Source organism: Rattus rattus, chromosome 12 (assembly GCF_011064425.1).
Source record: "Rattus rattus isolate New Zealand chromosome 12, Rrattus_CSIRO_v1, whole genome shotgun sequence".
Classification (NCBI taxonomy): domain Eukaryota; kingdom Metazoa; phylum Chordata; class Mammalia; order Rodentia; family Muridae; genus Rattus; species Rattus rattus.
The window spans coordinates 40,030,027-40,055,363 of NC_046165.1; the positions used below are offsets into that span (position 1 = coordinate 40,030,027).

Sequence of the window (25,337 nt, forward strand, 5' to 3'; positions counted from 1 at the left end):
CTGAAATGAGCGAGGAGAACACATTTCAAACTAAGGGCACCTAGGAAGCAGTTACCAGAAACCCAGCAGACTAAAGTGGACTCCTCCCAACACAGGCCTTAGATCACAGGACAGGACCCTGCCACCTCTGCTAAAGGCTGACAGGAAGACTCCAGCTCAACAGTTTATTCTATTAGTTTCTACTGAGTTGACTTCAGAAAATCATGAAGAAATCCTGATTACTCTTTACCACTGAAAATTCAATTTTGCATCAGGCAGGCAAGGACTGGCAAGTTTTAAGTGAGCATTCATCTACTAGTTAGAAATCGAACAAAATTACTCTTTTGGCAATATTTATAAATCATCGGGGATGATAAGCTTATTGTTAACATTGAAGTAATTTATAGGATTTAAACTTAAAAGAAACCCAAAGGTAAAGGACTTCCATAAAGAAGTTGAAGTTAAGCTCAAAGGGAGGCCCCAAGACCTGACACTATTACTGAGGCTATGGGGCATTCATAAAAAGGGACCTATCATAACTGCTCTCCAAAAGACCCAACTAGCATCTAAGAGAGTCAGATGCAGATATGTGCACCCAACCAATGAACCCCTCTGGTTGCTGCTGAGTTCTCTGGTTGCATTAGGGAAAAGTTGGAGAGAGCTAAGGAGGAGGTCAACCCTGTAGGAAGACCAGCAGTCACAATTAACCTGGACCTGCGAGATCTCTCAGACACTGGATCACCAAGCAGGCAGCATATACCAGCTGAGATGAGGCCTCCAACACATATACAGCAGAGGACTCCTGGGTCTGATTTCAGTTAGAGAAGATGCATCTAACCCTCAAGAGACTGGAGGCCCCAGGAAGTTTAGAGGTCCAGTGGGGTGGGTAGAGAGGGGACATCTTCATGGAGACTGGGACAGGGAGAGGGGCAGTGCAGGGAGTGGGGAAGAGTGGGAGGAGGTATGTGATATAGGTGCAGGGGGGGCAGAATGGGAGGGGAATAAAATCTGGACTGTAAAATTAAATAAATTAATTAAACAAAAAGAAGTTGACGTGTATATAATAATCTGAACCATAAATCTAAGTTAGTTTTAAAGGCTCTTAAGGGAACACTATTCTTCTGGTATTGATGGTGGTGGTCAGAAATCACTAGTTTATTGAATGAAAAATGCAACATGGCCCCAGTCTTCCCACCCGCTTATCCTCAGGCCCAGGAGACACTCTGGACAGTAGGGCCGGCAGCGGGAAGGGCTTATGAGTCTTGGATGTGAAGAATGCCAAAACTGGGTTCTAAGTGCAGTTCCATGCCACTCTGCTAGGAAACACTGAGAGGCAACAGAGAAGCTCTGAGGTGCCAGAGGGCATGGAGGCTGGGCCAGCTTGTTCCTTGTTCTCAGTCTCTCGTGAAGACACTGATGAGGAGGCTGAGGTAGTCCTGGGACCCATGTATGGCTGAGACAGGGAAGGAGGCTGCTGGAGAGAGACCTGGTGGAGATGGGCCTCTTTCTACTGCCCTGCCATGAAAGAAGTGGGATGACAGAGCAGGAACAGGAGGCAAGCTGACACAGGAAAAGGGAGACAATATGACTGGATAAGAGTCACAAATAATGAGTGTATGCTGAGGAGTGGAAGGGTAGGTGGGTGGGTTTGCTGTCTCCTACCTCATGAAAGCACAGAGTAATGTTGGGTGGGGAGAGCTTTCTTCTTAATAGAACCATATGTGATTTTTCTTTATATAAGAAATAAAAAGCGTTGTGTGTATTTTGTTGACTCTTGATGTAAGTAATTTATTATCTAAAATATTAATCAATGAAAGTAAAATAAATCAAACTGCGTTTTGATCAATTTCTGGCCATTCTCCATAAAAATGGTTTATTGGATATTATTAAAATATCTACATTTCTTATGAAATACGCATGCTATTAAATTTATGCAAGCTTGGTTTGAATGGCTTTCTAATTACTCATCTGTCTATCATCTGCTTATGCATCCAACCAATTATGGACCTGTATTATTTGATCAAGGTTAAAAGGGCCATGTTGAAAGTATACTTAACAAATTTAGAAAGAGGTTGCAAAATGCAGTCAAAATAAAATGAACTTAAGTACAATCTTTAGGATTTTTTTTTTCTCAACACAGTAAAAGACACTAAAAGAGCTTATTTCTCCTAGAGGTTTTATTAACATAAAATCCTTAAAGCTGTCCTCAGCTGCAGTATCGTACATCACACCTTCAATTAGCTGCAGAATCCTTTCAAGTACGTTTTCCTAAAATAATGGGCAATGCACACCAGTGCTCTGTATTTGGTATTATTAAGCTGATGGAAGCAAAAATGCAGAACTACAAGAAGCAGAACAAATGGAGGAAAAAATTAACACCACTAAAGTGGAGGGAAAAAAGTGGCATTAAACCAAAGCCAAAATTTCAAGGTGTTTCTGTTTTCTCAGAAGACAGTTATTATCATAGAAAATATTATTGGAAGTATGAGGAATGTTTTGGAAATCTATTTGTTTATGAATTTGCACTATTTTAATTGAAGAAAAAACATTACCTTTGTAGAAAAGGCATCACTTAAACGAAAAACAATCCAAAGGAAATCACACAAAAATATAAAATGCAATATGGTGCTGATTTTTTTTAACTAAAATCACATAAAGTATTACAAATTTTATAAGAAAAATAGGCAAAGAAGTTCCTTTTATTTTGTTTCTGTTTTTTCCCCCCTTTGGAAATTGTTGGGTGTGCTGAAAATTAAGATCTTGATCTTTTAAGATATTTTAAAAAAGACAAAAATTTGGGGTCAGGGATTTACATCAGTGGTAGAGAGCTTGTCTAGCTAAGCACAAGGCCCTGGGTTCGGTCCTTGGCTCCAGGAGGTTGGGGGGAGGGGATCTTGTATATTTAAACACTACATGACATCCTTATTTGTTCATGGCCGTTATCAGCAGTAAAGAAAGTTGTCTCCTACACGTGCTCACTCTCGTATGTGGCACTGCCTATCTTGCTACTTTCACATAAACTATCAGAATATGTTGAACGAAATTAGCTATATACATGCCCAATGTTTCCAATGTCTTCTGAATAAACTGGTCATCGTGTATGTTGTATACAACACTAACTGGATGGCAGGCTTTGTAAGCCTATTTTCGATGTTGCTTAGCTCTAAACTGTTTTCTGTCAAGTACTTCCTTCACCACTTCTGACTGGCATGCATTAAAAGTACAAACCTCCATTAAATGTGAGAGTCATGACGGTTCCCTATTTGTAAATGCTTTAAAAATTAAATGCATAGGATTAAATGAATAACACTTGACTAAGTACAGTAAGTGGTCCGTGCTCAATTGGTGCAGATCAGGTACTTTGACTTTCCTCTCTAGCTTGGCAAACATCAACTCGGGTATTAACTTACTCATTAATGGTGTCTTGACATTTCATCACAGCAATCAACACGAATAGAGATGGCCACTGGAACAAATCCTCCCATTTGGAAACAAAATTTCTAGAAAATGCCCATTTTGCTCATGTATATTTCTACTATTAAACTTCAGCCTGTTAAAAATTTAATAAATTTTAATAACCTTTACTTTCTCGTGTCAAATAAAAGAAGACATTTTTAGATATTTCAGGTTAGACTGGTTAATGACCTAATAAAGTTTCCTGTCTTTTACTTAATAGTAAGAACCTAGCAAATTCTACTTTCATTCTGAGGGTCTCAATAGCCAGAAAGAAAACAGACATACATATATAGGAAAAAAGGCAGACAGACGGATAAGAGTAGAGATGAGAGAGATTAGAAAAAAGAGAGAGATGTCAACTATACTAATTACCTGTAGTTATTTAAAGATACCATTCAGGTCCAATTTAATTTGATGTTTCCAAAGCATTCCTTACCTATTAAAATAAATATTACTAAAGAAATCAATGAACTAAATTAATGGATCCACAAATAAAAATATCTTAGAACTAATCTTCCATTTAAAAGATAATGGAAGTCCATACTCTTCTGGTACAAACCACAGATCCCCTCAATCTGCCTTTCACCTTCATAAGAACCTTTCTGTTTATTTCACAGCAATGTGTACAAATTATTTACTTTACAACAGACATTTCTATTTCGAACCTCACCTTTATATGAGCAATTATTTCATGAGTAATATTAACTGAAAATTTTAATAACTTTGACCTTTTGAGAGAGATAGTCACTTTCCTAAGACAATATCTTTTGATATAGAAATTGAAGATACAGTATTTTAATATAATTTATATTTTCAAGCATAATTAGTTACACATTTCTTTGAAAATCCATAAATATGCTACTGCTATAGCTTAATAGATAAAAGGGAGTTGTAGTATTATAGTTAATGTTTAGAGAAGCTTTTAGGGTTTTTCGCTGTGATTTATTATTTAGAAATACACTATAAAGATGTCACAACATACATCTTTTACAAAATTCACTGAGCATGTATGGTTTTATAAACTATATTCAGTGTGTTACCTCTTGGTCTCCTTATCTATCAAATTCCCACAAATGGGCCAATTTTGTGCTGTGTATTCATTTAATGAGATCTAGTAGTAAAATGTGCCTAAAAGGCTTATATAAATCATAGAGCAACACTTCCCCATGACCATTTAAGTCTCTTCAAGTAATGATCCAAGACTATAGAGAAGTATTCTATTTGTTTCTGTAGAGAATAAGTTTCAAAACAGAGTTGTCTCGCTACCCAGAAGGCTTTTATGGTAAAATAAAGAAAGAGTCATTTGTCTCAGCCTTATTGTACAAACAAAGACTGATGTAAGGTCGTCCTTAACTATAATATAAATTTTAATGTAACAATATATTTATTTTTCTATGATGAATATAAAGTTTGTTTTGTTTGGAATATATTTAAATATATAGGCATAGACATTTTGACATGTAGGTGAATGCATGTGTTTTAGTGAAGTTTCAGTATAATTTGAAAACTCCCTAAGGACACATTCTCCCAAGCAACAAAACATATTTTAGAACCATCAGTAACTGACCAAGAAGCTACATGCCCTTACTTTAAATGTGATCTTTCATTGGAAGAAATCTACAAGAGTATATCTTACACATACATAAATACTGTTGATATCCCAAAGACTAATATTTAAGCAATCTAATTAGCATATCTTTATTAATAAAATTTTATTGATGTGAAATTTCCTTTTACTTTATGTAAAACATCATTAAAATATCTTCATTGTGTTACAATGTAAAGAATCTTAGTTGTCTCTGAAGAAATCATTAGCAAATATCTCCCAGTGATTGAAATAACTAAAACATCAAAAGTAATCTGAAGCTTATACCAAATGTACAGAGAATAAACTTTTGGAAGGGTAAGCCATGCACAGTACCTTATATTTCTTTTTCATGTATTGCTGTAAAGAAGTTCATGATTCTTTGGTATCTATACAAACACACAGAGGCAAAGGCAGAGCAGTCGAATCTGTCTTAGCTATAATCGCATATGTGAAAATCTATTTTGACACTACAACCAAAGCCAAAAATAAACCAACATGAATAAGAAATATAAAATCTGTATCAAGTTTTTCATCTAAAATTGTTACCCAATTTTATAATATAAATGATAGCAGAATGTTCTTAAATATTAAGCTGATGCATGCCAAATTTTCCTTGTTAGTCAAACCCAAACTAGGCAAGGTTAGGAAACTTTCCATGTAATCAGAACCTAGTGAGTAGAATCAAGTTCCTCTTTTAAGGGGCTTCAAGGTCACTATCAATTATAAGTGTGATACAGAAATGCTTTTGTGGTCTAGAGTCATCAGGGGCTTTGCACGTTCCCTGACAGATTATCAAGGGTCTAGTCCAGTGTGACACACAACATTGCTAGTCCTGATAGACGTATGCATATGACTTTCCACTCAGTAAGCACTGGGAGGACATCACTCACCTTGTTCAAGTGGTTGACTTTTAGTTGAAGTAGTTTTCATCTTGAGTGCCTCCCTAACAGACATGTCACAGCAGGAGCCTTTGTTAGTGTCTTGGTCACTGTCCGCCTGATCGCTGTCCCCGTGCCCACTGTCTCTCAGGCTGGCTCTTTCTGGGTCTTTAAACGTGGAGCTACTGAAATACATATGAAGAGAAAGAGGAGAGAGTGTTGTCTCTACCAGTTTAAACCTGGGGTGTAGTCTCTTGCAAAGCAATTTTGACACGAATGCAAATGGGGAAGCCGAGAAAGTTATTTAATAGGCCTTACCTTTGAACAAACTGCTGCCTGCTGCCCATGTAATTGGGCTCTGCGGGAAAATTGTCTGTCTGTGAAAGAGAAGGAAAAAAAATACGTATAGTTGTACACTGGACAAATCTCCTGCAGAGCAACAAGATTTCCTAGTGGAAAAATGATTAATAATTCAAAAATTCTCTTAATCTTCAGATTTGTACATTTTAATTAAATTGGAAATTGCTGACATGTAATTATGTACTCAGAACAATTAAATGATTCCGGTCCACAAATTACCTGTTAAAGTAAACAATGAACCTGTCAAAACTGGCATTATCTATTAGTACCAGGATGGATAATGCTGTCATTGTTGTTTCTTTACCCAGATATTAAGATTGAATATTTGTGGGAGGAGTGGGAATATGACCTAATTTCTTCATATTAAAAGTGTACATTATTTTAAAACATTCATTTTTATACATAATTTTATCATCTGCTGGAATTCTATGCCCTTCTTCATATCACATCATGTAAAGTCATTTACTTCATTAAAAGATGGTCTTTCCTCAAAATTTTACTAGGAAGAGATAGATATAAGCAAATCATAAATGGTTGGATTCACTCTTAATTCATTCTCAACTATACTCTAACTATAAAACCTACAATCAAACAATCTAATGGAAGTGGTTATTGCTTTCTGGGGCTTTAACACAGAGCGAAATAAAATTTTTAATAGTTACTTAAGTATTAAGAGTAAAGACATTGAAAAGCTAGCCTTGTCGTTTTTACTGCTTCCAAACTGACCTGGAGTTCTGCCAACAAGAACTGAATTCTCCTTGTATCATGGAACAGAGTCTTTTGGGAGAAATAGACTGGATCTTTCATAGATCTCCCTATACTGTACATTCACACACGTTACTTCTTCGTGCAGCTGACTTGGTGACAATGCTTCTCCTGTTTTCTGCATTTCTTCATATCACGCTATTAGGCACTGGAGCAGCAATGGGGCAGTACAGACCATCCAGCATACAAGTATCAGACACACGGAGCATGGAACCCATGGAACAAGCAGGCCAAGGTAAGGCTTATTGCAGTGAAATATGTGCTTTCTTTAAAAGTAAGGCTAGTTTAAAACAGTAGGGATTTTTTTCTTTCTATGTAATAATTACATTTATTTGACTTTGTGAAGTATTGCTAGAAAAAATAAATATGGGTTCAGGAGAATAATGAAAGTGTTTTGAAATATTGAAATATATTGACATTACATTGAAAAAGTAAATTAAAAAATATTGAAAAATAATGGAAATATTATACAAATCTCCTTGCCTATTACAAGTCTGAGATGATGAAGAAACAAAATTTTCTTAATCTGTATACGTTTTGTCTTTTTTTTTTTTTTAGATGCAATGACCATTTCCAAGACATATGCAAGGTGCGCTGAGCAGTATGAATTCAAGTTTCACCCTAATTGTATTTAACAGTTGGTAGCCCGTATCTTCATCATCCTGTACCTGAGCCTGGATTTAGTGAAGCATTGTCATGTGCCTCAACCTGAATTAGGTAAAGCTGCTTCTTTTTATTCCCATAATGACAAATAAACAACTTCAAGGAAAACTTTGACTACAAGTAAAATGAAAATTGCCAAACTAAATAGATGTCACATTGTTACAAAAGTCCTGGCTAATTTTAAAAGTATCTACAAACTTTGCAATTCTGCAAACTTGATAAACCCTATCTTGTATCATAGTGAAAAGTCTGTATCAAGTTCTTTATTACTGCTAGGAAAAAGCCATATATAAATATTTTGTACAAGATCAGGAAAAAAAGAGTACAGCATGTTAGCAGGAAAGTAAAAGAGAAAAGGAAAGTTGGAAAATAGTTAGAAAACATTCAGATCACTGTAAATAGTATTTACAATGGTATACATTAGGTGAAATCTCATGTGTTGTGTTCAGTGGGGCATATGAGGAAGAATGAAGAAACTTTTCTCCTCTCATCCTAAGAACAGTTTCTGGAAATTCACTCATATTAGTAAGTTACATTCTCCCTCCAAATAAAGGATTATAAAAGAATATGTGTTCGTAAATACATACATTCATAATTGTGAACCACACATCAGTACTGTTACCTACAATTGTTTATAGGAAGACAGAGAAACAAAGGAAAGGGAGAGAAAATGTTATTTGGCAAGAACAAGAAGAAAGTTAAAAGCAGAGGGTCAAACTGGAGAAAAATACAGAGAAAAGAAATACAGAAACAAAAATGTCCAAGAAAGAGGAGATGGACAGAGGGAGTATAAAGAAACAAGGAAGAAAGAATGTAGGGGTTGTGATCCCAGAGCTTTAAAAATTGCAAATATAAAAGCTTATGATCTTATCAGTAACACAGTGTCCACGTTTAAGAACAATTTCCATGCTTATTGATTAAAGTTGCTTGGAAAGCAAGAGACTGGGTAGATTCTGTGTAATTAGTACACAATAGCCATTTGGCTTTTTACAAACCCACAACTAATTCAATCAAAGAAGTATACAGTTTTAATATAGACAGCAAAATTCTCATCAGGTGTGCTCAGGGATGTTCAAAAATTCATTCAACATTATCCAACTAAAAAAATAATACTAGTTTCATGGAAAAAGAAAAAATATAAGAGAAATTCAAAAGTATCTGCATCATTTATTAAACCTAGCTATAGAAGGTTATAAGTTACAGGACTGTATTTTAACATTTGAGTTTTACTTTGTACGGGCATGATGCTTAAGCTTTACATCTTGGAGAAGAATAAAATGTGGGTTCATACTGTTACAACTCTTTATCTTTCTGCAGAGTAGATGTATTTTCTCGTAACAAAAGGGATCTGAACTAACACAAAACTGAATGTGATATACTTCTTTTGTTTTGTTTTGTTGTGTTATGGTTATTTTTTTTGTTAGAGATAATAAACATTTGCAAATCCTTTCTTTTTGGCACAAGCAAACAGACCAACACACCTAAGCAAGCAAACACTTAGGTTGATTAAGTTTTGCGGAATATAATATTCTTCGTTAATGATACTCTTCCTTTAGTTCATCGCCAATACGCACCAAAGCACATTGCATTAGCCAACACAAGTATTTTTATCGTCAACAGTGAATAAGAGCTATTCCCAAGATATACCACTTTCTGAGACACCATTATCCTAGTAACGTTATGAAGCACAAATCATAAATTAAATCAAAACATAACTGAAAAGACTAAAAAAATGCATGCAGTAAGACTAAATCCTATTGGATAAAATGAGTAAACCCTGTTTGTGAAGTAAATATGCTATGCCATTTACATGACTTTAGATGTGAACATTAGGTAAATCATAAAAGTAGGGAATCAAGATTTTATGTTATCTAAATAGAATAAATGGAAATTCTGAAAATTCCAAATTATCCACATCAACTCTAGAAATTTTCAGTAAATGTGAAGTAAATTGTTCAATTGCATTAATTGTACAATCATGAAAATATAATATATTGTCAAATTAATAATAATTTTATGAATATATGAATGAACAAATATATAATTATATCATAATATAAATTTATAGAAATATAAATGTACTGCAATAAAATAATGGAGTCACAAGTATATGCTGTAATTGTAATGTGGATATGGCATATGAAAATACCATTGTTATATATATACACACATATAAAATGTTGAGAGCTTGCAAGGTTTTCTCCCAGGCAAGGAGACCTAATTTCCTATTCATCACTGTAATAGAAGACCTACCAAGTTCAGAAAGGCATGTAAAACGAATACATGACATACAACATGTAAATGGATAAAGTGCGATGATCTGAATCCCAGGTCTATATGGACAAACAAGCAAACATCTATAATAGGAATCCTTCTCATGTGTTTGCATCACATTATGTATGTGAGTGTTTTCCTACATGTGTGGATATGTACCTGTTCATACCTGGTGGCTATAGAGGTCAAAAGAGAGCACTGTCATCCCTGAAACCGGAGTTACAGATGGTTATGAGTCACGACATGGGTATTGGGTACCAAATCTGACTTCTCTGGAAGAGCAACTAGTTTATTCAATTACTGAGTGATCTCTCCAGTTACTAACTGAGAGGATTTTTAACATGAAAAATCACTTTATAATACGCCACCGAATTCTCTTTGTATCTGTTTTTCTCCTTTGGGTGTGGAATGGGAGGTAGGGATGAAAATTTATGTAGAATCTCAGTTTCATTATGCTTTTTGCATTCTTTTTTTAATTTTTTACATTTTTATAAAGTTGTTATTAAATTACATTATATCTGTCATTTCCAGAGCTGTTTTTATTATTTGATTCTTGGTCTAATATCAGTTTTATTTTCCATGTACATTATAACTATGAAATTCTTTTTCCAATTTCAGGTACTGTTTTTCATAGGTGGTTGAAGGCTGGATTTTTGTACAATCTATGATCTGAGATAACTATGTAATAGTGAAATAAAATTATCCTCTGATCTGAGGGATGGAATTTGGTTCACAAGCCTTCGATCTGGTAAAAAAAAAGAGGAAGGACATTAATAAATACCAGTATTTTCCAATCCATATCAACTATGTCCCCTCAAGAGGTTATTAGACATGATTGGGCTCTCTGGGATGTCAAAATTATCCCCTTCTAAAAGGCTAACTCATAGTGGGTGGTGTAATAGCTAATAAACCATGGCAAATATTGTTTTATATTTAATCACCAGGGTGCGATTACAATAATCACAGATTTCATTCCAGCAACGTTTGCTTGCATGATGGTGAGAAGTTTCCTATAGAATCCATCTTGCCAAAGCTCACATAATCTCCCTTTCTTTGGCAGGGGCATGTGTGAAGACAAGTATCCTGACATTTTTTAAACATTGACTACAAGCTACAGTGTAATGGTGGGGTCTTCATTTATCTCATCCTACAGGTATTTTACTGGGTAAAGAATAACTTAAAATCATATACAAATTTCATTATTGTTATTATTACTGTTATTGTTAGTAGTACAGTCATTGTCATGTTACAAATAGGATTTAAAATTATCGAAAGTTACTCTGGAAAATTTGAGTCATGTATTCTAGGCAATATTATCCTGAATCCACTGTCAAGCTTGCAAATTATTTTGACAATATTATCCTTGTACAACATACCTCAAATGATGATCACTTACATTAATAATCTTTTAAATCTTTAAACATATGCTATTAAATTATTTCGAAAATTAGAAACAACTTACTATGGTGTTTTTCACCAGGAACAATGTACTCTTTCTTAAGATGGTTCCCAGTGGTCTACATTTAGCCCTGTGTATTTCCCACAGAGCTCCCGGGAACTAAGCCACCAACCAAAGAGTACACATGGTCGGACCTATGGCTCCAGCAGCATATGTAGCAGAGAATGGCCTTTTCTGGCATCAATGGGAATAGAGAGCCTTGGTCCTGTGAAGGCTCGATGCCCTGGTGTAGGGGAATAACAGGGCGCTGAGGTGGGAATGGGTGCGTGGGTTGGGGAGCACCCTCATAGAATCAGGGGGCAGGAGGGATGGGATATGGAGGTTTGCAGAGGGGAAACCAGGAAGGGGGATAACATTTGAAATGTAAATAAATAAAATAACCCATAAATTTTTAAAAGAAAAAGATGGGTGCTGCCATTTACTGGAACTTGAAGTGAGTCTCTCAGAAGATATGCCGATATTATTAAATCAATCTTTATGTCTCACACTAGTCTTCTACTCAAATGAATATAGACTTTTCCTCATAGATTTTAGTATTTGACTCACTATCTTTTCAAAAGACAAATGAAGACACACTCTGCACTGAGAATACTTACTCAAATAACGTGCAATTGTATAATCATGAGCTATGGAGACAGAAATGGCCTCGGAAAACACTATATACAGATGATTACACTAGATACGCCTCGGCTATTATCATTTGGTTTTTACTTTGTATACAGTCATGTGCATATTTGAAGCAACACAGAGTTCTATGAATTCTTCAGCATCTGGAGTCCGAACAAGCAACAAGCAGTATATAGTAAGCAAGCTGTGAGTCAATCTAATTTCCTCTTGTTCTCTCCGACCTCCACTACTAATGTTTAACACATGACAGCTTTGATTTCTCCTCTGTTATAATTAAATACTATATATAATTGAGAGATCTTACATTGGAATAAATGATTTTCTATTTGGGGAAACTAGGGGTTTTTTTTTAGTTTAACCTAAGTTAATATTTTAGTAGTACATTTATCGCTAAAAAATAATACTTCAGCATGGCAAGACAACTCAGGTAAAATTGAGGAAAGAAGAGAATGAATGCCTGTAATTTGTCCCCTTCTCACAACACAAACAAAACTTTATGTGCATTTTACATACATCTAGCTTTGTATTTACATGCATGATATCTAGCTTGACTCCAGTTGGGGAGGAGAGTTTCTATAAATACTCATACTCAAATTTTTGTGACAATATTATTAATCTTTGAGGGGAAAATCTGGGAGCAACAATTGTAACACATTAAAAAATATATATTGAACCTCATAAGAAAGTGAAATTTTCTCCAGAATAGCTATATATTTTTATAGTCTTAAAAAAGTTTAAAATATATTACTTGCATATCCATTGTATTATTACTGTTAAATGTTTTGTTTCATAAAGTGGGCATGTAGTAATGATTAACGAGTCCCTTGTTGTTAATTAGAGTGTATTATTTTTCATGGGAGTACAGGTCACTAATGCAATATGATGAATGGACTGTCCCAATCTTTTTGTTATCATGTCATTTAATTTTGAGAGTCTATTGTAATATAAAGTATTCCCCAAAGGAGTAGACTATCTTTAAATCTTGTCAACTGTTATTAGCAAGACTAACAATTATAATTTAACAAAGTTTTAGTTTTTAATTTTCTCTGGATCTCACTTTGTGTGAAAGTTCTACCCATTAACTGATTTCCAATTTTTTTAAACCTTTATAGTTTAGATCTTTGAATGTTGATTATGATTCACATATAGGAGAGAGAGACAGAGACAGAGAGGGGGGAGAGAGAGACAGAGAGACAGAGAGAGAGAGAGAGAGAGAGAGAGAGAGAGAGAGAGAGAGAGAAAGAGAGGCACTCACAGGCAAGCATGCAGGCACTTGTGTACATGTGTACAAGCATTCGTGTTTGTGTATAAACTGTGAAGTGTTGATCATAGTTCATTTCCACTGATTTACTATTGAATTGATTTTTCATTTTTGTCAAAACTCAATTTGCCATATTTGTGCAGGCTGACTTCTTAGCAGTTTCTTTTGCTCCATTGATCCCTGTTTCCATTCTTAGAATAATACTGCAGGGTCCTGCTTAGTATACCTTCCATGCAGCAGTGAGACTCCATCTCAAGTCTTCTTTTTTTGAAATTGTTTTAGCTGATCTAGTTCAAGTGTGTTTCTGTATAAATTTTAAAAATGACCATGCATGTATGTATAGAGACTCCTTCTACAAATTGAATGGAATTCGGTTTTATTTATTGATTACTGGGAAAGACTGACGTCTCTACTGCTTTCTGTGTTCTGATCCATACACAGGTGCTGACTGCCCGTTTCCATCTCTGAAGAAGGAGGGAGTACTGAATGAAAGCGGAAGTACTGAATGAAAGCGGAAGTAGGTCTTTATGTTGTAAACATGACAAAGGAATCATCTTACTCCATAAACTAATTGGGGGTTGAGGTAGCACACAGCAAACATTTGTCTAAAAACCTCTGGCTCTCACACACTGTTAAATCCTGCTCTGGGTATAGTAAATTTAGATGGTCAGGGTTCAGACTCAGGGATAAAGAAAAATTTCCTTGAACTGGGGACATGGGGTTGATTGTACACATCGATGCCAGGGGTTTGAAAACAAAACAAGTTAGATGCTTCCTTTAATTCAAAGGCGCTGCTTTCCACATTTCTAACAAGCATTCTTTTTGCAGCGGACTAAACACCAGGGAATGTTAAGAGGGAAATAATTCATTTTAAACCCTTTCAAACAGACTTTCCTTCTGATAGTTTTGCCTTCACCAGAATATATGGTTTGGTTCTTTCTACTTTGCTGAAGTAGGCTACGGCATTTTAAGCCACTACTTATAAAGCTATATGACAGCACCTATGGCTTTGGAATTTCTAAAGTGCATGAAGTATGACAATAACTACATTTATCGCTGGCTTTCGGAATAATACATTTTATACAAGTATGGTATACTAGACATTTGTGTTCTCTTACAAAAGAAATAATAAAACACTGGATACTCTTGTCATGTTGAGAAAAAGCCTGTGTTCCTCGAGATGAAAGTAAGAAAACAGGAATTGCTAGTCCCTGTAAATAAAAATATTTCACCTAACACTCAATGAGCATGACTTCGACTGTTTTGAGGTGATATGGTGCTATGTTAAAATCTTCTGCAAATGTTAACTGTTCTATAAATGACACTGATAACTTTAATAACTAAGGTGCCAGAATTTAATTATGTAACTTATACATCTTTAAGGAAATCATCCTTGACAAGAGAGAAATTGAGATAATTAAAAGATAAGTGCTATTTTGTTTTCTAATGACAGACACAATGCAGAAAATGCAACTTATTTCATGGAAGTGTTTGCTACGGTGAGTTGTGGAACCAGGGTCACCGATATGCCTCTAAATGCTATATATGCTTGCCCCTCTTCAGCGGTGTAGCATCTGCCACTACTGGCTGTCTTATGAGAGAAAGAGAATCATATTTAGCAGTTGCTTTTCTAACACTTCCATTTCCATTCAATACACTCAGCGTCTGAAGCCAATCGTCTTCCTTTTAAGTTCCTGCATAGGTGGCACTGGAAGCACAGAGTTCTTTCTTTTCTGCCTTTTGTTATCTCTCAGGCAGACTTTTTGTCTCCAGGGACTGGGTTCTTCCCTGCCTGCTTTCTCTCCATCTCTATAAAAAGTTCTGGAGGATGATTTCCTCTGGAAGGGATACCTAAACTAGGTTCTCTGCAACTGAACCTTCAGGACTTCAAACCTTATACGTTGCCAGTAGATAGCCACTACAATTCTGAAAATGTTTCTTTCCAGCTTCTTTTCTACATATCAGTGTCTGAAGACAGGAAAAGAAATGTGAGGGAGGTCAGCTAGCAATATTATTTTACTTATAACCACTATGAATACTGAATTTTCTGATAGATGCATTTCCTTATAATCAGAATTTATTAATTTTAAGGAATGTGGCAGAAACAGTTTTATGGACTAAATTATAGATTCAACCCTGTCTTTAGAAGTCCAATTCACCTAGGCATTGTGGAAATGCTTTGAAATCCTATGTCACTGAATTTGGATGCCTGTTTTTGGAGAATTTTGTACATTTGGCAGCGCTCTGTCTTATATTAGGATCTATGAAACAGTATTATTGACCATTATTATGTGTCCATCTCAGTTGCCAGCATAGAAACACTAGAGTTATTGTCCACATTCATTTTAAACAGAGAAACTGCTGCTAAGGGACTGCCACTGACTTGCCTGTCATCTACCCAATTCATTTCCAAGCCGTGACACTTGGCAGGGACTTTTCATGGCTCCCCAGTTCTATGCTGGCTCTCTCAGATCAGAATGGAAAATAATAAACCATCTCGATATTTTTAGAAATGAGTTAATGAGAATTTAACAGAACTTGCTTTAAAGGGCTCTTTAAAATTATTATTATATACTAAGTAAATTAGATCTATTATCCTCCCTAGAAAGTTTTCAGAGTGACTGTGCTTTTATCTTTCTATACTTACATGTTAAATTATTTTAAATACTGAATATATATACAAATATATAAATATTGTAATAACTAGATTTTTTTCTCTTTGACTAGCAATGCAAAAGGACTATACTGAGCATTTATTTCCAAATATCCAAGTGCAGGCATGAGGCTTAAACGTATGATTACTTAACAACATTATACTGAAATAAACTGACAAAACAGGCACTTATAAGTACTTACCTTATAGATACAAGAGAGGTTTAAGACATTATGTTTAACCAATCATTATATAAAATTCCCATGCAAAAATAAAATTAAAAACTAGAGCCAATTTCATCAGCTCATTTTGTCACAATACTGAATTTAAAAGTGCTAAGAATGTAGTTATTTTCTACTAAATATGTTTCAGTGGTCTTATGACTCATAATGCAAAACCATCATTCAAAAGACAATGTCAATTATTACTTTGATGTGGATGCATTTCGTAGGCAAGAGCAAAGAATAAGAGGAAGAAGTCTACTTTCTTTGTGACTTTGAATGACTAACTCATGTTCTCACCATTACAGGTCATTTTAACTCTTAAATAATAAAGAAAAGAAAGTGATAGGGTTCAATTTGAGTTGGTGTATGGATTACTATTTTAGTCCTTCTTCTATCTACGGCATGATGAATCAATTATTACTAAGTATAAACACGTTAGCCAACCCACCATTATTCAATGCATTTTATTACTGCTAATGAACACTTAGGAGTGTTCTAAAGTCCTCAACATTTCCTATGGGCCTTAAAAGTCCCACATACGATACAGAATTTAGAATTTCCAAAAAGTCAATCCAAAAGTCAGATACCTGTTTTAAAATAAAAGAGTAGTTTTAAAATAAATTGTGGAAACTGAGGATAAAATACACAAGTAATAGTGGACTTTTGTTCAGAGAGGAATATGACAAAACGATGATTATCTCCGAATTTGAAAACACTGCTAAGTATTCACAGAATAGTTAGATACTAGAATATCATTTCTATGAAGCATAATAGTAAATATAAAATGCAATATGTATAATTCAAAAGGAATGGTCTCCTTTTGTTTGGCAGTCATATATGAAATTAAAATCAACAAAGGTCCTTCAGTAATGCTGATATTCTTAACTAAGAAACAAAAGTAAATTAGTATCTCTCCTCTTTATCACAGTGTCACTTGAACATTGAACCCTAAGAGTGAGTGCATTTTACTTGGATTGGTGACTTTAATTCTAAGAAATTTCTTTCACTAAGGAAAGAATTGTCCTGACAAGATGACAGTCACTTAATGAAACAGTAATTCAGATCCTTCAAAAGCTAGTTTGGAATTGGGCATAGCTATTTTCACGTTGTTGGGAACTGTTTGGAACTCATTTGGCATAATTTATTTATACACCCATAACTAAAAACAAACAAACAAACAACAAACAAAAACCCAACACTTCTGTGTCACTACTGCCTTACATGAGTCTTTGGCCCAGGATTCTTTCCTTGCCTAAAATAAAATTCTATTTGAATCTTGCCCTTTCCTTATTCCCAAACTGCCCATGGCTATCTCTGTGTTTTGTACTCAGAAGTGACAGTTACTAGAGACTTTATTAATCACATACTTTAAAGTGTTAACCATCTAGCTGCTAGAGAAAAGCATGTCTTAGCTATAGCTCAGCGTTTAACGACATGATTAAAACATTTGCCATTTATTTCTGTACTTGGAAATAAGAAATGCTTTTATTTGAACTATTTTTAATTAGGTTACAACCTAGAAAAGCAAAAATAACGTCACTTTTTCCCCTCTGTAGCACATAGGCACTGATCATAGTAGATACATTTGAAAAGCACTTGACTGAAAAAAAAACCTGCTCATATTTTTTTAAAGTGGAGCCCAGTGTTAGGTGATTTGTAGCATGTTTATGTTCAATTCCAAAGTACTTAAAAACTGCACAAACAGTACCACCAGGGAGCACCTGAAAATGAAACGCACTTATACATACACATGGCTTCCTGAAGTATATTACAAATTCCTCTGGAGAACTCTTATGATAAGAGTAAGTAACTGGGTTTTCGTAATTTTTCTCCCAGTGACAGTGCTCTTAGCTCTGTTACTTCAAAAAACCCACTGTCTCCTATCCATGGTGTGTTTTGGACGCTGTGTTTTCTTCTCTGCTTGACAAGGTGATCACACTACTGTAAGGCAACCCACCCCAGTCCAATATTGCCTTCTAACCTCATGACGTGCAGGACCAATAAGAACACGATCATTTTTTTTGAAGGGGAAAATAGTATCTGTGGACTCGATGGAAGACCGCTACAAACACTGTGAATCAAAATTCTTTTGAGTCAAAATTTCTACACATGTCATTAATGACACATGTGACATTTATGTGTGCTACACTTACTGTAGTACTCCATTTGTTGTTCATATTTATCATTGTTATTTGTATTTTATGGACTTATGAGTCTTATCCAAATAATATTTGTTAATCAAGTATTCCTTCTTTTCCAGTGCCAGGCTACGCGGTATCCAATGGCTTTGCTCCTCTAACAGTTATACGTTGAATAAGCACAAATAAAAATGTGGATATTTTTGAGACAGTTTGGGTAAGAAGAAAAGAATCTTAAAAAAATCCCGTGATTAATTAAGAAGCACAGACGGCTTATGGAGTCTTTTAATTTGGAAATAGTTCTACTATACAAGGCCAAGCTAGAGAAAGAAGCCAAGCCCCTGTGTTCTACAAGGGTTCTGACAAATGTTCAATGTACAGTATGCAGGTGATGTAAAGAATTTTCCTACACATTGATCTGAGGGTCAAGAACTAAGAAGTAATACCTCATAGTACCAATGATCCACACCGTGTGATATTTTGAACAAATATGCTTTTCAACGTAATACAGTAAGTAGCATAAGAACTCTGAATGTTGTATCAGGCTAGCTTCCTGTACAGATGTAGGCAAAACTTTCAGACTTCAATTTATACATAAATTGACTGACTTCAATTGCACTTGTATGCATTTGTATTTATTTTTAACCTTGATTTTTGATGGAGTGTGTATACACGTTTGTGCAAGTGTGTGTATGTCTGTGGGTTGAAGCCAGACTGCTAACCTAAGTGTCTTCCTCAATAATTCTCAACTTCATATTTCCATAGAAGTTCATTCACTGAACCTAGAGCCCCGTGATTCAGCTAGATTTAACTGGGGAGCAATCGCTAACGGAATCCTGTGTCAGTCTGAATAGCACTCAGATTTCAGGTATGCATTAAATGTCATGCCTGGCATGCTTCCTGGGTACTGGGGATCTGAGCTCAGTCTACAGGCTTTGCAGCAAGTATTTCGCACACTGAACAATTTCCTAGCCCCTGTGCAAATATTTCTGATATTAGTTGTTTTATAATTATATTGACATGTCATGAGTTGAATTGTCTCAATGCTTCTCTGTTTCAAAAGAAAAAAGTAGTGTTTAAAGAAAACATGTATCCTTTCACTTCAAAATTTAATTTGTTAATTTTAAAAATCTGAAATATCTAGAATCCAAATTTAACAATGTATTCTAAAAAAACAAATTTCCTAAAATGTCTACTTAAAAAAAAAACCAAAGGAGGAATCATAACTTCGAGAATATAAAATGACAACTTAAAATCCAATAAATTATTTTACTAAAATTAATTCAATCATTATAAATATTCCAAAATCTTATATGATGCACATTATTGATTCTTCCTTATATGGTGCTAAGATTTGGAAAGTTGAAAAATCAGTTTTTTTATGAATCATGTGTTTATATTACTTCCTGGAGGTTTACTGCTGCAAAATGTTTTGTCATTTTGAAGAATAAGCAGAATGATAGACATAAATATTTATTTAGTACCTAGTTAATATTAAACATGTGTTTTACAATATGAGTGATCATGTTTAATTTTAATCGCTGTATCCACCATAAAAATGTTGATAGATTCTACAAGAAAACAGAAAAGTAAGTCAGAAACAAGAAAGCACTTCTGCATGGATGGAGGAGCTGTGGTTTTGTTTTGGTTTGGTTTTTTTAAAGCAGGAATCATGGGAATAGAAGGTCAATGTAAACAATCTGTCTACAGAGTGTAACTGTTGAAATGAATTATATCCACTGACCGACACAGAATTACCCACTTAGAGAGAACACTTAACTGCACTATCAACCTTCAAAGAAGTCTGTACCATACTCATATGAATGTAAGAGAAAGACAGTTTACTATAACATGTTCAGATCACATTTAAAAATAACAAGCTGCATGCATATACATAATCAAAATAGAAATCAATACTTCCCCTAAACCCTTGCATTAGGCCATAAGTAATCCCTAAAACTCCTTTACATTTTATATCTTTGGAAGAATAGCCATGTATATACATTTCATCCTAGCAAGGACTGCTATAGCATCTCAATAGAGAATGTGTTACTCTCTCAGCAGGAAAAATACCTGTTCAGAATAAGTAGAATCAATAAAAAAAATATACAAAAATTATAATCTGCTTATACTTGAGTCATGTGGATATTTATAATTGAAAATAAATTGCAGGTTTATACAATGAAAGGTTAGCAATGACCGTGTTTGATTGGTAAATTATAGGTAATTAAAAATATAAATGAAACTTGTTCTATTTTCAGTCAACAATTATGTAATGAGTCCTCACCATATCCAAAGTATAGTTTTGGTATGGTGTTTTAAGAAGAATTTTTACAGTACGATTTTCTCATTAAATTTGGTGGAAGGAGCATAGTTAAATTTTGGTTTTAAAGAGAGAAACTTGTAGACTAAAAACTGCCAACAATGGAAAATTATCTCATGAAGTTTGCATCTAAAGGCTTTGTGGTGGGTAACTTTTTGTTCCCTAAACTAAATTTCTTTGGATGCACAAACTTTCAAACAAAAAAACTCCATGAAATCCTGGGCAGAGAAGGAGGGCACAGTCCTGGGATCACATGTAGGAGGTTCATGCCTTGAGGGCAATTATAGAACCAGGTCCAATGGCACAGCAGCTGAGCCCAAGCCTGCAAGACTGCAAGTCACTGAGTCTGAGCTGTGTAGCTCTGGAAGCAGAAATTCTAAGCAGGGCAGATGTATCATCCTCCTAAAAGCCGGAGCCTGAACTGCCGTAAGTGTTTGTCTCATCCCCAGTTCTTCACAATTCTCAAGGGGTTCAGAAAGCACTGAGTCCTTTCTGTTTGCCTGTTTCGTTTGTTAGTTTATTAGTAGTATATTAGACATTTTAGGAAAAAATATACAACACAATTTATATAATTTTCCCTAAAAGAAATAAAACACCAGATGTTATATTCTTGAGAGCCTACTCTCTCCTTACTGTTTTTACAAACTAGAGATTTGGGACTTGCCGTTTACAGGTTGAAAAATAAGGTTTCCCTCGCCCTGCAAGTGCATGTGTTGTTGCAAGTACAATCAGTTTATAAGTGCTGTACACTTAATACAGAAAAAAAAAATCCAAAAACGAATGAAGCTCGTTCTGTAACCTAATTAAGTTTAAGGATCCTGGTACCCATTTTCTTGAGGGGGACAGAATAGCACGAGTACAGAACAGAGCATGAGTGCCACAGTGCGTAATAGCTCAAACTAAAGGCATGACAATAAGCTTGTTTTCCATTATTGCAGAACCAATAAATAAGTATAATGAAAATCACGACACATTATTACATTACTCTGCATTGCCTCTATTCATTTAAAAAAAAAAACCACAAGATGAGTGCATTTAAAATACTTCCACATGTCAAATGACAGTAAGCTTTGCAATTGAGAGGATGCTGAGAGGAATATTTTAAAGAGCAGATGCCTAGTCTTATGAGGCTTATATCAAGATTATGGTAGGAGAACAAGATATGTAAGCAATAACTACTTCACACTAAGGTGGTGGTAGCATGGCATCCAAACATTTATGTCTTTCATTTGCACTGTGTTTTCTTGATATTATGCAGTCAATAAAAACCAAATTAAAAAAAAAAGCTTTAGCAAAAGCTTCCATGTCAATTAGCCCTTGGATAGAATCTCCTGTTTCCCTGTGATTTAATATACTGGGATTATATTAACAGCGCGGGCTTGTAAATAAGGAATATCTGAATCCTATTAATGGGAATAGACTGCCAAAACAATCAGTCTCTAACTTAACAAGTTTCTAAGTATTTAGAAAAGCTGTGAAATAGGATTACAAGGTTAAACTGTGTACATCTGGCTAGCCACTATATAAATATTTCAGAAATGTGATCTCATGGGCTGAAGAAACACCTGTCTAATCATGAGTCTTTTCCAAGATACATGAACTTCACTGAGCAGAGGAGTGCATGAATGTTGACAAGAAATCTTCATCAATTTGCATAATTTACTTCTTATGCGAGGCACATAATTTCGTCATGTTCCTCTCTTCTAAGTGAACATACAAAAGCATTCTGGAATGACTCTCTGCCACCACGCATCTGTTGACAAAAAGTGCCCTATTCTTTTCCATGGACTTCAGCACGCAATTGAACTGTAGTTAGATATTTGAAGCATAAATTTAGGATGCCATGGAGGCTGCGAATAATTAAGGAGAAGCAGAGGCCTGTCATAACGTAGCAGTCACAACTTGGGCAGTGCTCCTACTTTATAGAAACCTTAATGATGTAGAAAATCAGCTGTTCTTCACCAGACTCAAGATTGAACCACTGTGTTGACTCTTTGTCAAGTACCAACCCGTTAAGCTCGATGTTAGTTTAGATTTTTAAGAAAGGAGTAATTAGGTTGGAAATGTGCAGTGTAGGGGACTCACCAAATTATCTTAAAACACTCAGTGTGAAAACACCAGCTTTGACTCTCTAGTCAAACAATGGAAGCTAAAGGTCATGGGCTCCAATTTCTAATGACATTTCCTGAGAGGAGATGGGCGAGATGGACGCTAAAGATTGGATGCTCAATGCTGTCATGCACTATGTTTCATGTTTTATGTACCTTAATTTCCTAACGAGATGATGGATTATTGCAATTAACCAAGTGAACTGATACCCCACTTCCCTAACCGGCATATTTCCAGGGGACACCAAACCAGTGGTCCTTTCCTTCTCCCACCCTCTCAGCATGCCATTCTCCATCCTGAAATTCTCAACCCAGACTACAATATGTCTAAATAATGTATAACTCCTTGGAAATTTCATTTCTGCTGTAGCGTGATGAATATTTAACACAAACAACCAAACTTATGCATCCTAAATTTCAATGGGAAATTTCAAGTAAAAGAAAATACATAATTTTTTGCCTAAATTTAAAATGAAGTTCCTTTGGTTGCACAATAAGTGAAAAGGCTGGTCTGGTTGTAAGATGCATAGCTGTAAACAGAAAAGTTTACTAAAAACCAAAAGTGAATAAAATTTTCATTTTTAGATGTGACAGGTGAGAGAGGGTATCCTCACTGTATCTTTTAGTTTACATGCCTGCCAGAAAGATAGAAAGGACTCATATTGTAAGGTTTCTTTTTCATTTCTTTCATATAAATTAATCAACCTTTGTATTTTTAAAATATATATATTCATTTCTAGAATTTAAAAGAACAGAGAGATTGTTTATTTTAACTAATAGTCCAAATTTTCTTGTCTACTTAAGTGCAATTTCGAAAAGAAATCCATGAAACTATTTAATGCAATCAACATATATTTCTCTCTACACTGAAATACCAACTATGTCAATCCGAGATATAAACATAATTCAGTTAATTTGACAATAAATACTACCAAGCTTTGTCACCACATATATCTAATTTTTAAGTATGAACCATTCCTGCAGATGTAAATACACAAGGAACTTTAATATATACGTTAACACATATTTGCCACTGGAAATTCACAGACAAAAAGACCAACATGGCAAAAATGAAAGCATTTCTTAGAGTTCAGGATAAGGTGAAAGCAATGCTTCCCTACATCTATCTCATTATTCTCTACTTTTGTTCATGGTGTTAGAGATTGGACTCCAGGCCTTGGACACAGTAGGAACCTGCTGTACCATTGAAGGACATGTCTAAATATTGGCTACCTGAGACAAAGTCTGACTGTATAATTCAACCTGGCCTACATCTCGAGCTCTGCTTGCCTGTGACTTCAAAGTACTAAGACCACAGGTGTGTTCCTCTACAGTGATTAGAAAGACGCTTGAAAAACTTTTCACTGTTGTTAAGCAGATGAGAAAAGTTAAATTGGAGATCTTGTGAAGTGATGCACAAATGCTTGAAAGCTTGTGCTCTTGCAAAATGTTCAAGACTCTCAACATCATTTGGGATCTTCCAATATAGAAAATGCTTTGTCAATGGTCTTAAAAGAAAAAGCATACACGTATATGTAAAATGTCTCAAGGAAAAGACAGAGAGGAGAGAAATGAGTAAAACATGCACAGTTTATGACAGGCCCGGGTGTGGTTAGTAATGTTTGATAGAATATCTGCTTCAATGCCCTTCAAACAAAGATGCCAACCAGGCAGTTACCACATCTACCACATCTACATCCTCTGCATTCAGCAGAATGGCTGTCAGTGGGCCTTTCTTCCAAATCTCCAATGTTACAAAATGAAATTACAGACTTGAAGCACAATGTTTATGATGAGTGTGAACATAAACATCAGCAGCGAGAGTTCACTGTCTGCAGGCTCACCTCACTCAGTATTGAACACCACTAAATTGAATCTTTCAAGAAGTGTCTGTGTTCTCCATAAAATGTCGAGAAATCATAAACATTTAAAAATTCTAATTTATGCTCCTTTTTATATTTTTCCTTTCCTTTATAGCCTACGTGCTCTGGTTAAGCAGAAATACGTGACAGCTTTTTTTTTCCCCCCTTAGAGGTGATACTATTCTACCACCAAAATATTCCCTCATTCCTTGAATTAATTTTTAATATGATTTGAAAATTTAATTTTTCTTGCAACTTTTATTCTTTCAAGTCCCTTTATCCTTAGATGTGAATGAACCTTGCAGATAGAACTCAGATGGAGAGCACCTAAATTTTAAAACAGCATAAAAGTAAACAATTTAATTTAATTTTAACAGTATTTTACTATGTATTCATTGGATTCATGATTATGAATCAAAACCATAGATTTTTGACTATAAGTTAAATAACAGTAGGAAAATAGGGAGTATGATAGCCCTCAAAATAGTTTTTTTTTTTTTTTTTAGTATAGGCACAAGAATTAGATTAGCGCCTACATAGTCCAAACAGATTCTGAATTTTGTGAACAAATGTGTGTGTTTATTCTTTATATATCTGATAACGGCAGTGTAATTTTCTGTTGATATTATCACATGACCAAAAGCATGTACAATTGTAATAAACCTTAAAACTATACCTCAACAAATAGAAACAGATTATTTATGATTCAACCATTATTT

General features: G+C 34.9%; 1 protein-coding gene and 1 long non-coding RNA gene across 4 annotated transcripts in view; one reads left to right on the plus strand and one right to left on the minus strand.

Annotated features, from left to right (window-relative positions):
• Window positions 1–25,337, minus strand: part of Pcdh17 (protocadherin 17) — a 90,997-nt gene that overhangs the window by 50,280 nt on the left and 15,380 nt on the right. For 2 of the 3 annotated variants that reach the window (XM_032918334.1, XM_032918336.1), the window contains exons 2-3: window positions 6,220–6,278; window positions 5,914–6,086 (exon numbers count right to left, since the gene is read on the minus strand). In XM_032918334.1, the coding sequence (XP_032774225.1) occupies window positions 5,914–6,086; window positions 6,220–6,278 (232 nt within the window). The remainder of the gene's footprint in view (window positions 1–5,913; window positions 6,087–6,219; window positions 6,279–25,337) is intronic. The other variant, XM_032918335.1, reaches the window with a different exon arrangement.
• On the plus strand, window positions 11,022–18,520 carry LOC116914053. Its single transcript, XR_004389662.1, has 4 exons — window positions 11,022–11,116; window positions 12,145–12,235; window positions 13,752–13,808; window positions 18,448–18,520. It is a non-coding gene; the product is annotated as an uncharacterized LOC116914053 (long non-coding RNA).